Source organism: Dendrobates tinctorius, unplaced genomic scaffold, assembly GCF_039654945.1.
Source record: "Dendrobates tinctorius isolate UK_male_01 unplaced genomic scaffold, ASM3965494v1 ptg000168l, whole genome shotgun sequence".
In the NCBI taxonomy this organism is placed as follows: Eukaryota; Metazoa; Chordata; class Amphibia; order Anura; family Dendrobatidae; genus Dendrobates; species Dendrobates tinctorius.
In genome coordinates this window covers 2665778-2679551 of record NW_027361835.1, presented here as the reverse complement: position 1 = coordinate 2679551, position 13774 = coordinate 2665778, and the positions used below count along the sequence as shown (strand labels likewise).

Sequence of the window (13774 nt, the reverse complement as noted above, 5' to 3'; positions counted from 1 at the left end):
GACTGGGGTGTCAGTCTTTACTGCCCCGTCACACCTGCAGGAAGCTGTGCAGACCCCCGTTGTCAGTGTGTACCGTCTGCTGTTTGTTGACTCCCCACCCCCAGACTTTTTTTTCGGTCTGCGCGTTACTGTCTATTGGCTGCTTGCTGTCACCTGCTCTCCACCCTCCGCAGTCACGGACGCTTCCATAGATTGTCTGGGCACTGGAAGCCCTGAGCTCAGCAGTAATGAGGCTGCCGATGTGTCAGGACGCTGATTGCCTGCAGTCCCCGGCCAGCCGGGAGTGTCCCTGTGTGTAACCTTCCCCCCCGCCGCACACCGCTGCCCCTCCGCCATGCCAACCATAGGCCATGGGGCACGCCAGTGCCATCAGCTTCATTCTTAGCTGTTTCTTGCAGGAAGCTTGTGGACATGGAGTGGCCGCCATCACCGGAGAACGACCACATCGAATCTTTCACAGACTATGCAAAATCCGAAGAAATCCAGGCACGAAGCGGATATCAGCAGCCAGCGGAGCCAAGGCGAAGCTTTGCAGAGGAGGCTCCGCAGAGAGACATGGGGAGCAAGGGGCGCTGCCGGGATACAAGTGAGAGGGGCAAGGCGCGGAACATGGGGGACCAGCACCAAGGTCTGCTAGAGAAGCAGAGATCCCAAGAACCCAGGTCCCGAGAGAGCACTCGAGAGAGCACCCAAGAGACCTATGTCGCCCAACAGAACACCCTCAATTCTAATGGAGGAAAAATCACAACCTCCCTCCTGTCCAATGGCCGGCCCTCAGCTTTCACAGACTTCTCCAAGTCCTACAGACCCCAAGTGTCCCAGACGCCTCAGCCCCATATCATTGAGAGAAATGGGACCCTCCCCCCCTCCTTCCGGGTGAGCACCGGAGCCCACGAGCAAAACGGCACCGACACCTATAAAAGAAGCTTTCCTGCAGCCGCAAATCCTGAGCAACAAGTGCAGATGAAGAGTGTGATGGGCCAGGTGGAGCAGTGGGTAAAGGTCCAGAAGGGAGAGGGGAAAAGGTAAGCAGATCCCGGCTCGCTCTGCACACAGGGGCTTAGTGCTCCTGCACACTTCTCACATAGTATAATCCATGCAGACCCCCGTGGAGGCATTAGAGGGGCTGCGACACCCCACCCTGCACTCCGCTCATCACTGCGTGTGTGACAGTGGATCTGTACAGGTGACATCCAGGGAATTAATAGATGCGGGGCCGTCACAGAAGTACAGGGGCCAGTGTACCACTCACAGTCGCTTCTGCCCCCTACACCCAGCGATTGTGGGGGTCCGCTGCTCTACCCCACCCATCACAACTTGGGACCAATCAGAACGTCACTGAAACTACAGGATCACGTTCTAGAATCGGCACAAAAAGTGGGATTTATAGGACAATGGCGCCTCCTACTGTTCACACCGCGTCAGTGCAGGACATGAAATCGATCGACATGTAGTGAGGAAAGAACTGGTCCTGTGTTCATAGAATCCGAGCCAGGAGACATCGGGAACGGGTCCAGTGTAGGAAAGGGAAGTTCATAGCCCCGTATTATCCAGGGGATGATCCAAAGACTCTACCAGCCCTTAATGTCTGACAACTCCACCTATCATTGCTGACAATAGGGCCGGCTCCAGGTTTTTGAGGGCCCCGGGCGAAAGAGTCTCAGTGGGCCCCCCCTTTAACACATACCAAGATTCATGCCGTGTGGCATCCGTGGTGCTGCCCAAAAAACGGACTTGTCTCCGTGTGGATCACTCGGACACACGCTCTGTGGCAAAACACGTTCATGTGAAGGAGGCTATTGATTAATAGTGTACGTATGAAGGAAAGATGATAAAGAAAGAAAACAGAAAAAAAGGGAAAGAAAGAACAGAGAAAGAGAGTAAGAACACAGAGAAAGAAAGGAAGAACAGAGAGAGAAAAAAAAGGAGAGAGAGAAATAAAGAAAGATTAGAGAGAAAGAAAGAGTGGACAGAAAAAAAGAACAGAGAGAAAGAAAGAACAGAGGTAGAGAGAAAGAAAGAGAAAGAAACAGAAATAAAGAGGGGAAAGAAAAAAAGAACAGAGAGAAAGAAAGAAATAAAAGAGAGAGAGAGAAAGAGAGGAAAGAAAGAACAGAGAGAGAGAAAAAGAACAGAGAAAGAAAGAAAGAGGGGAAAGAAAGAGAAAGAACAGAGAGAAAGAAAGAGGGGAAAGAAAGAACAGAGAGAGGAAGAAAGAGGGGAAAGAAAGAACAGAGAGAGAGAGGAAAAGAACAGAGAGAAAGAAAGCGTGGACAGAAAAAAAGAACAGAGAGAAAGAGGGGAAAAAAGAAAAGAGAGGGAGAGAGAAAGAAAGGGGAAAGAAAGAACAAAGAGGGGAAAGAAAAAACAAAGAGGGAGAAAGAAAGAACAGAGAGAGAAAGAAAGATGGCAAAGAAAGAACAGAGAGAGAGAAAAAGAAAGAACAGAGAGGAAAGAAAGAGATAAAGAAAGGGGGGAAAGAAAGAGAACAGAGAGAGAAAGAAAGAACAAAGAGAAATAAAGAGGGGAAAGAAAGAGAACAGAGAGAGAGAAAGAGAAAAAAGATTAGAGAGAAAGAAACAGAGAAATATTCTATAAAGATACTATAGCAGCCCGGCTCCCATTGTAGTGCCCACCTGAGCCTCCCGATGCAGGACATATCATGATCCGCTCACATGGCCGACATCCAAGGCGATCCCGCTGTTCACGCGGTCGGAGGACACGATGATGGATCTGAAACATTTCCTGAAGTGCCTCCATGGTTCCGTCACAATCTCCTCCCAAAATTACCTAATTTCCGGTCAGTTTCCAGCACGACACTTCTGGTAGAAAGTCACATGCGAGTTTTAAAGTGCTCCTCGGGGCTCCGCCGTGTACTCCTGTGTCCGTGGGAAACGTAAACTCCCGGCTGGTGCAGTCTCTCAAAATCGGGACTGTCCGGCTGGACCTGGGACGGTTGAGAGGTATGAATGCTCCCCACCATACACCTCGTACACGCACGGCTCCGCTCAGTAGACTTCCGGCTCTGCTCCCCACACCTTTTACACACGCAGCTCCGCTCCGTACACCTCGTACACACGCGGCTCCGCTCCCCACACCTCTTACACACGCGGCTCTGCTCCGTACTCCTCGTACACACGCGGCTCCGCTCCGTACACACGCTGCTCTGCTCCCCACACCTCGTACACACGCACGTTGCTCCGCTCCCCACATCTCGTACACACGCGGCTCCGCTCTGTACACCTCGGACACACGCGGCTCCGCTCCCCACACCTCGTACTCATGCGGCTCCGCTCCCCACATCTCGTACACACGCGACTCCGCTCCCCACACCTCGTACACACTGCTCCGCTCCGTACACCTCGGACACACGCGGCTCTGCTCCCCACACCTCGTACTCATGCAGCTCCGCTCCCTACATCTCGTACACACGCGGCTCTGCTCTGTACACCTCGGACACATGCGGCTCCGCTCCCCACACCTCGTACACACGCGGCTCCGCTCCGTACACCTCGTACACACGCGGCTCCGCTCCGTACACCTCGTACACACACGGCTCCGCTCCCCACACCTCGTACTCATGCGGCTCCGCTCCGTACACCTCGTACACACGCGGCTCCGCTCCGTACACCTCGTACACACGCGGCTCCGCTCCGTACACCTCGTACACACGCGGCTCCGCTTCGTACACCTCGTACACACGCGGCTCCGCTCCGTACACCTCGTACACACGCGGCTCCGCTCCGTACACCTCGTACACACGCGGCTCCGCTCCGTACACCTCGTACACACGCGGCTCCGCTCCGTACACCTCGTACACACGCGGCTCCGCTCCGTACACCTCGTACATACGCGGCTCCGCTCCGTACACCTCGTACACACGCGGCTCCGCTCCGTACACCTCGTACACACGCGGCTCCGCTCCGTACACCTCGTACACACGCGGCTCCGCTCCGTACACCTCGTACACACGCGGCTCCGCTCCGTACACCTCGTACACACGCGGCTTCGCTCCGTACACCTCGCACACACGCGGCTCCGCTCCGTACACCTCGTACACACGCGGCTCCGCTCTGTACACCTCGGACACACGCGGCTCCGCTCCCCACACCTCGTACTCATGCGGCTCCGCTCCCCACACCTCGTACACACACGGCTCCGCTCCGTACACCTCGTACACACACGGCTCCGCTCCGTACACCTCGTACACACACGGCTCCGCTTCGTACACACGCGGCTCCGCTCCGTACACCTCGTACACACGCGGCTCCGCTCCGTACACCTCGTACACACGCGGCTCCGCTCTGTACACCTCGTACACACGCGGCTCCGCTCCGTACACCTCGTACACACACGGCTCCGCTCCGTACACCTCGTACACACACGGCTCCGCTCCGTACACCTCGTACACACACGGCTCCGCTTCGTACACACGCGGCTCCGCTCCGTACACCTCGTACACACGCTGCTCTGCTCCCCACACCTCGTACTCATGCGGCTCCGCTCCCCACATCTCGTACACACGCGACTCCGCTCCCCACACCTCGTACACACTGCTCCGCTCCGTACACCTCGGACACACGCGGCTCTGCTCCCCACACCTCGTACTCATGCAGCTCCGCTCCCTACATCTCGTACACACGCGGCTCTGCTCTGTACACCTCGGACACATGCGGCTCCGCTCCCCACACCTCGTACACACGCGGCTCCGCTCCGTACACCTCGTACACACGCGGCTCCGCTCCGTACACCTCGTACACACGCGGCTCCGCTCCGTACACCTCGTACACACGCGGCTCCGCTCCGTACACCTCGTACACACGCGGCTCCGCTCCGTACACCTCGTACACACGCGGCTCCGCTCCGTACACCTCGTACACACGCGGCTCCGCTCCGTACACCTCGTACACACGCGGCTCCGCTCCGTACACCTCGTACACACGCGGCTCCGCTCCGTACACCTCGTACACACGCGGCTCCGCTCCGTACACCTCGTACACACGCGGCTCCGCTCCGTACACCTCGTACACACGCGGCTCCGCTCCGTACACCTCGTACACACGCGGCTCCGCTCCGTACACCTCGTACACACGCGGCTCCGCTCCGTACACCTCGGACACACGCGGCTCCGCTCCGTACACCTCGGACACACGCGGCTCCGCTCTGTACACCTCGGACACACGCGGCTCCGCTCCCCACACCTCCTACTCATGCGGCTCCGCTCCCCACACCTCGTACACACACGGCTCCGCTCCGTACACCTCGTACACACACGGCTCCGCTCCGTACACCTCGTACACACACGGCTCCGCTTCGTACACACGCGGCTCCGCTCCGTACACCTCGTACACACGCGGCTCCGCTCCGTACACCTTGTACACACACGGCTCCGCTCCGTACACCTCGTACACACGCACCTCCGCTCTACACCTCGTACACACGCGGCTCCGCTCCGTACACCTCGGACACAAGCGGCTCCGCTCTGTACACCTCGTACACACGCAGCTCCGCTCTACACCTCGTACACACGCGGCTCCGCTCCGTACACCTCGGACACAAGCGGCTCCGCTCCCCACATCTCGTACACACGCGGCTCCGCTCCGTACACCTCGTACACACACTGCTCCGCTCCGTACACCTCGTACACACGCGGCTCAGCTCCGTACACCTCGTACACACGCGGCTCCGTACACCTCGTACACACGCGGCTCCGCTCCGTACACCTCGTACACACGCGGCTCCGCTCCGTACACCTCGTACACACGCGGCTCCGCTCCCCACACCTCGTACACACGCGGCTCCGCTCCGTACACCTCGTACACACACGGCTCCGCTCCGTACACCTCGTACACACGCGGCTCCGCTCCGTACACCTCGTACACACGCACGTTGCTCCGCTCCCCACACCTCGTACACACACGGCTCCGCTCCGTACACCTCGGACACACGCGGCTCCGCTCCCCACACCTCGTACTCATGCGGCTCCGCTCCCCACACCTCGTACTCATGCGGCTCCGCTCCCCACACCTCGTACACACGCGGCTCCGCTCCGTACACCTCGTACACACGCGGCTCCGCTCCGTACACCTCGTACACACACGGCTCCACTCCCCACACCTCGTACACACGCGGCTCCGCTCCGTACACCTCGTACACACGCGGCTCCGCTCCGTACACCTCGTACACACACGCCTCCGCTCCGTACACCTCGTACACACACGGCTCCGCTCCCCACACCTCCGCTGCCCAGTCCTCGTATACACACAGCTCTGCTCCGCACACACACAGCTCTGCTACATCCCCCCTGTAAACCCCACCTGACCCCACACATAATAAACTTGACCTCATCCAGCAGCATGACAACCGGCACAGCCGAGTACTGCATACACTGAGGGCCCTGATCATGTGACCCAACTCTTCCCCTCCTGTGATCTCATCGCAGGTCCTGTGCATGCAGAGAAGCCCAGCAGGAGCGTTGTCATTGCTGGGATTTATCAGGGCTGCGGTGCGGTGGGGTCTCTGGCAGGGTGAGGATGGGGTCGGTACATGGGGGGCGTGGCGGCGGCTGCGGGTATCGATTCCCAGACAGCGTGAGTGGGCCCCCTCATCTCACCAGGCCCCGACATTTGCCCAGGTGCGCCAGGTGCTGACGCCGGCCCTGTCTGACAACCTGCCTGTATACGTGTGAGAGGTTATCAGCCCCACCCCCGGTGATATCACTGATCTAATGATGAGACCACACCCCTTATACCCCGCCCCCGGTGATGACATCACTGATATAATGATGAGACCACACCCCTTATACTCCAGCCCCGCCCCGGTGATGACATCACTGATATAATGATGAGACCACATCCCTTGTACTCCAGCCCCGCCCCGGTGATGACATCACTGATATAATGATGAGACCACACCCCTTATACTCCAGCCCCGCCCCGGTGATGACATCACTGATATAATGATGAGACCACACACCCCTTATACTCCAGCCCCGCCCCGGTGATGACATCACTGATATAATAATGAGTCCACACCTCTTATACTCCAGCCCCGCCCCGGCGATGACATCACTTATATAATGATGAGACCACACCCCTTATACTCCAGCCCCGCCCCGGTGATGACATCACTGATATAATGATGAGACCACACCCCTTATACTCCAGCCCTGCCCCCGGTGATAACATCACTGGTATGATGAGGCCACACCACTTATACTCCAGCCCCGCCCCGGTGATGACATCACTGATATAATGATGACACCACACCCTTATACTCCAGCCCCGCCCCAGTGATGACATCACTAATATAATGATGACACCACACCCCTTATACTCCAGCCCCGCCCCGGTGATGACATCACTGATATAATGATGAGACCACACCCCTTATACTCCAGCCCCGCCCCAGTGATGACATCACTAATATAATGATGAGAACACACCCCTTATACTCCAGCCCCGCCCCAGTGATGACATCACTGATATAATGATGAGACCACACCCCTTATACTCCAGCCCCGCCCCAGTGATGACATCACTAATATAATGATGAGAACACACCCCTTATACTCCAGTCCCGCCCTGGTGATGACATCACTGATATAATGATGAGACCACACCCCTTCTCCAGCCCCACCCCCTATGATGATGTCACTGACTCTGGCTCTTTTCCCCCCCAGTGTCGGGGCTGAGCTCCCCCGCTCAGAGCGGTACCAGACGTTGCCTAAGACCAGCAGGCAGTACTCGGGCGCGTCGCCTCCTCCTGGACGAAACTTGCCATGTGACTATAAATATGCCCAGGACCGGGTCAGCCACCTGAAGATGACCAGCCAGGAGCGTCAGGCCACCAAGGAGGGCATGGTGTGGCAGCTGTATGAGTGGCAGCAGAGGCAGCAGTTCAAACATGGCAGCCCGACCGGACAGATGTACGTGGGCCCCTTGGAGGAGCGATCCCGAGCCAAGAGCTTGTTAGACGTCCCACGATCTGTGTCTGTCCCTCCTTCTCCATCCGATCTCCCACCACCGGCTCCTCCAAAGTTCTTTCCTCCACGGAGACCCCACACTCCAGCAGAAAGGCTCACGGTGCGGCCGGAGGAGGGTCCAGCCGACGTCCCCTTCATCGGGTCTCCTCAGAAGATGCCGGTCCATTCTGTAAAGGTAATGGCCTCTAGATGTCCCTGTGCTGGGGCCCATCCTGTGTGGTGACCCCGCTGTGCGGCCCTGCACTGGTACTGGGATCCATCCTGTGCAGTGACCCCGCTGTGCGGCCCTGCACTGGTACTGGGGCCCATCCTGTGTGGTGACCCCGCTGTGCGGCCCTGCACTGGTACTGGGATCCATCCTGTGCAGTGACCCCGCTGTGCGGCCCTGCACTGGTACTGGGATCCATCCTGTGCAGTGACCCCGCTGTGCGGCCCTGCACTGGTACTGGGATCCATCCTGTGCAGTGACCCCGCTGTGCGGCCCTGCACTGGTACTGGGGCTCATCCTGTGCGGTGACCCCGCTGTGCGGCCCTGCACTGGTACTGGGATCCTTCCTGTGCAGTGACCCCGCTGTGCAGCCCTGCACTGGTACTGGGATCCATCTTGTGCAGTGACCCCGCTGTGCGGCCCTGCACTGGTACTGGGGCTCATCCTGTGCGGTGACCCCGCTGTGCGGCCCTGCACTAGTACTGGGGCTCATCCTGTGCGGTGACCCCGCTGTGCAGCCCTGCACTGGTACTGGGATCCTTCCTGTGCAGTGACCCCGCTGTGCGGCCCTGCACTGGTACTGGGATCCATCCTGTGCGGTGACCCTGCTGTGCGGTCCTGCACTGGTACTGGGGCTCATCCTGTGCAGTGACCCCGCTGTGCGGCATTGCACTGGTACTGGGATCCATCCTGTGCGGTGACCCCGCTGTGCGACCCTGCACTGATACTGGTATCCATCCTGTGCGGTGACCCCGCTGTGCGGCCCTGCACTGGTACTGGGATCCATCTTGTGCAGTGACCCCGCTGTGCGGCCATACGCTGGTACTGGAATCCATCCTGTGCGGTGACCCCGCTGTGCGACCCTGCACTGATACTGGTATCCATCCTGTGCGGTGACCCCGCTGTGCGGTCCTGCACTGGTACTGGGATCCATCCTGTGCAGTGACCCCGCTGTGCGGCCCTGCACACTGGTACTGGGATCCATCCTGTGCGGTGACCCCGCTGTGCGGCCCTACACTGGAACTGGGATCCATCCTGTGCGGTGACCCCGCTGTGCAGCCCTGCACTGGTACTGGGATCCATCTTGTGTGGTGACCCCGCTGTGCGGCCCTGCACTGGTACTGGAATCCATCCTGTGCGGTGACCCCGCTGTGCGGCCCTGCACTGGTACTGGAATCCATCCTGTGTGGTGACCCCGCTGTGCGGCCCTGCACTGGTACTGGGATCCATCCTGTGCAGTGACCCCGCTGTGCGGCCCTGCACTGGTACTGGGATCCATCCTGTGCGGTGACCCCGCTGTGCGGTCCTGCACTGGTACTGGGGACCATCCTGTGCAGTGACCTTGCTGTGCGGCCCTGCATTGGTGCTGGGGCCCATCCTGTGCAGTGACCCCGCTGTGCGGCCCTGCACTGGTACTGGGATCCATCCTGTGCGGTGACCCCGCTGTGCGGCCCTGCACTGGTACTGGGGACCATCCTGTGCAGTGACCTTGCTGTGCGGCCCTGCATTGGTGCTGGGGCCCATCCTGTGCAGTGACCCCACTGTGCGGCCCTGCACTGATACTGGGGTGCCCCCCCCTGTGCAGCTATGAGGGTCCCTGCATCAGGCGCTGTGCAGGTGTCCTATCTGCCCCCAGTGTGGGGGATACGTGCGGCTCTGCACTGTTACTCAGGTAGGTGCTGATTCTGGCTTTTCTTCCTTCCAGTCCTCGGCCCAAGCGGACCGCCGCTCTGTGCCCTCCATGGGGTACATGACGCACACTGTAAGTGCCCCCAGTTTACATGGCCAGTCGGTAAGAACTTTTCCTCATCATCTTATTTAGCCATTTTGTATTTTCTGTTGAAAACAAGGGATAAAAAGAACAATGTAAAACATGACGGTGCCGCCGTCCCTGCAGGGACCCTGAGCGCCACGTCCTCCACTAATGAGAGCTCAAGGGCCTGGCCTGTGCTCCAGCAGACGTGTGGACTCACGTGTGCCACCAACACCTGACATTACACTATGGCCAAAATAATGCCGCCATTGCATGCTCGCTCTGCAGCACAGCCTCCGTGGTCTGCAGCACAGCCTCCGTGGTCTGCGGCTGGGCCTCCGTGGTCTGCGGCATGACCTCTGTGGTATGTGGAGCGGCCTCCGTGGTCTGCGGCGCGGCCTCCGTGGTCTGCGGCTGGGCCTCCGTGGTCTGCGGCATGACCTCTGTGGTATGTGGCGCGGCGTCCGTGGTCTGCGGCTGGGCCTCCGTGGTCTGCGGCGCGGCCTCCGTGGTCTGCGGCTCGGCCTCCGTGGTCTGCGGCGCGGCCTCCGTGGTCTGCGGCGCGGCCTCCGTGGTCTGCGGCACGGCTTCCGTGGTCTGCGGCTCTGCCTCCGTGGTCTGCGGCGCGGCCTCCGTGGTCTGTGGCGCGGCCTCTGGTCAGTGGCGCGGCCTCTGGTCTGCGGCGCGGCCTCTGTGGTCTGCGGCGCGGCCTCTGTGGTCTGCGGCGCGGCCTCTGTGGTCTGCGGCGCGGCCTCTGTGGTCTGAGGCGCGGCCTCTGTGGTCTGCGGCGCGGCCTCTGTGGTCTGCGGCGCGGCCTCTGTGGTCTGCGGCGCGGCCTCTGTGGTCTGCGGCGCGGCCTCTGTGGTCTGCAGCGCGGCCTCTGTGCTCTGTGGCGCAGCCTCTGTGGTCTGCGGCGCAGCCTCCGTGGTCAGAGCTCTCCCCACCTCATTACTGGGCATGTAGCTGCCATCCCTGGGGGCGATGCTGGTAATCAGCCAGACATGCAGTCACCTCTCTCCCGGTGACGCTTTGTATCCTCACATGAACCAGCGACGCCGCTCATCTCCTCATCGCTTACTCCGCAGCTTTCTGTGCCAGCCCTGCAGTCAGGGGTGAAACGCTCCGCCATACTGCTCACCTGCCGGCTCCGGATGGAGGCGTGCTGCCTGACAGGGAATGCGCCACTGGCTTTGCTGACATTTTCTGTATTGACAAGCTCAACATCAGCTGCATGCCGCCACGTTCACGTGTGAATGGAGTACGCATGACTGACGCCTGCAGCACGTTACTGAGGGGTTAACAGTAATCATAATGGTGTGGACTTATAGGTGTGCACTGTGCGGGTTACTACTGGGGACCTATAGGTGTGCGCTGTGCGGGTTACTACCGGGGACCTATAGGTGTGCACTGTGCGGGTTACTACTGGGGACCTATAGGTGTGCGCTGTGCAGGTTACTACTGGGGTCCTATAGGTGTGCGCTGTGCAGGTTACTACCAGGGGTCCTATAGGTGTGCGCTGTGCGGGTTACTACTGGGGACCTATAGATGTGCGCTGTGCAGATTACTACCGGGGTCCTATGGGTGTGCGCTGTGCAGGTTACTACCGGGGTCCTATAGGTGTGCGCTGTGCGGGTTACTACTGGGGACCTATAGGTGTGCGCTGTGCAGATTACTACCGGGGTCCTATGGGTGTGCGCTGTGCAGATTACTACCGGGGTCCTATAGGTGTGCGCTGTGCGGGTTACTACTGGGGACCTATAGGTGTGCGCTGTGCAGGTTACTACTGGGGTCCTATAGGTGTGCGCTGTGCAGGTTACTACTGGGGACCTATAGGTGTGCGCTGTGCGGGTTACTACTGGGGACCTATAGATGTGCGCTGTGCAGATTACTACCGGGGTCCTATGGGTGTGCGCTGTGCAGATTACTACCAGGGGTCCTATAGGTGTGCGCTGTGCAGGTTACTACCGGGGTCCTATAGGTGTGCGCTGTGCAGGTTACTACCAGGGGTCCTATAGGTGTGCGTTGTGCAGATTACTACCGGGGTCCTATAGGTGTGCGCTGTGCAGATTACTACCAGGGTCCTATGGGTGTGCGCTGTGCAGGTTACTACCGGGGACCTATAGGTGTGCGCTGTGCGGGTTACTACCGGGGACTTATAGGTGTGCACTGTGCAGGTTACTACCGGTGTCCTATAGGTGTGCGCTGTGCAGGTTACTACCGGGGTCCTATAGGTGTGCGCTGTGCGGGTTACTACCGGGGTCCTATAGGTGTGCGCTGTGCAGATTACTACTGGGGTCCTATATGTGTGCGCTGTGCGGGTTACTACTGGGGTCCTATAGGTGTGCGCTGTGCAGAGTACTACCGGGGTCCTATAGGTGTGCGCTGTGCAGATTACTACCGGGGACCTATAGGTGTGCGCTGTGCATGTTACTACTGGGGTCCTATAGGTGTGCGCTGTGCAGAGTACTACCGGGGTCCTATAGGTGTGCGCTGTGCAGATTACTACTGGGGACCTATAGGTGTGCGCTGTGCATGTTACTACCAGGGGACCTATAGGTGTGCGCTGTGCAGGTTACTACCGGGGTCCTATAGGTGTGCGCTGTGCAGGTTACTACCGGGGTCCTATAGGTGTGCGCTGTGCGGGTTACTACCGGAGTCCTATAGGTGTGCGCTGTGCGGGTTACTACTGGGGACCTATAGGTGTGCGCTGTGCATGTTACTACTGGGGTCCTATAGGTGTGCGCTGTGCGGGTTACTACTGGGGTCCTATAGGTGTGCGCTGTGCAGAGTACTACCGGGGTCCTATAGGTGTGCGCTGTGCAGATTACTACTGGGGACCTATAGGTGTGCGCTGTGCATGTTACTACCAGGGGACCTATAGGTGTGCGCTGTGCATGTTACTACCGGGGTCCTATAGGTGTGCGCTGTGCGGGTTACTACCGGGGTCCTATAGGTGTGCGCTGTGCGGGTTACTACCGGGGTCCTATAGGTGTGCGCTGTGCAGATTACTACTGGGGTCCTATAGGTGTGCGCTGTGCGGGTTACTACCGGGGTCCTATAGGTGTGCGCTGTGCGGGTTACTACCGGGGTCCTATAGGTGTGCGCTGTGCAGATTACTACTGGGGTCCTATAGGTGTGCGCTGTGCGGGTTACTACCGGGGTCCTATAGGTGTGCGCTGTGCAGATTACTACCGGGGTCCTATAGGTGTGCGCTGTGCATGTTACTACCGGGGTCCTATAGGTGTGCGCTGTGCGGGTTACTACCGGGGTCCTATAGGTGTGCGCTGTGCAGATTACTACTGGGGTCCTATAGGTGTGCGCTGTGCGGGTTACTACCGGGGTCCTATAGGTGTGCGCTGTGCAGATTACTACCGGGGACCTATAGGTGTGCGCTGTGCGGGTTACTACCGGGGTCCTATAGGTGTGTGCTGTGCGGGTTACTACCGGGGTCCTATAGGTGTGCACTGTGCAGATTACTACCGGGGTCCTATAGGTGTGCGCTGTGCAGGTTACTACCGGGGTCCTATAGGTGTGCACTGTGCAGGTTACTACCGGGGTCCTATAGGTGTGCGCTGTGCAGATTACTACTGGGGTCCTATAGGTGTGCACTGTGCGGGTTACTACCGGGGTCCTATAGGTGTGCGCTGTGCATATTACTACTGGGGACCTATAGGTGTGCGCTGTGCGGGTTACTACCGGGGACCTATAGGTGTGCGCTGTGCATATTACTACTGGGGACCTATAGGTGTGCGCTGTGCGGGTTACTACTGGGGTCCTATAGGTGTGCACTGTGCAGGTTACTACCGGGGACCTATAGGTGTGCGCTGTG

At 59.0% G+C, this 13774-nt stretch overlaps 1 protein-coding gene across 10 annotated transcripts in view; it reads left to right on the top strand.

The window, feature by feature from the left end:
* Window positions 1–13774, top strand: part of PLEKHA7 (pleckstrin homology domain containing A7) — a 247585-nt gene that overhangs the window by 153213 nt on the left and 80598 nt on the right. For all 10 annotated transcript variants that reach the window (XM_073550760.1, XM_073550759.1, XM_073550765.1 and 7 more), the window contains 3 exons: window positions 399–1025; window positions 7682–8159; window positions 9898–9984. In XM_073550760.1, the coding sequence (XP_073406861.1) occupies window positions 399–1025; window positions 7682–8159; window positions 9898–9984 (1192 nt within the window). The remainder of the gene's footprint in view (window positions 1–398; window positions 1026–7681; window positions 8160–9897; window positions 9985–13774) is intronic.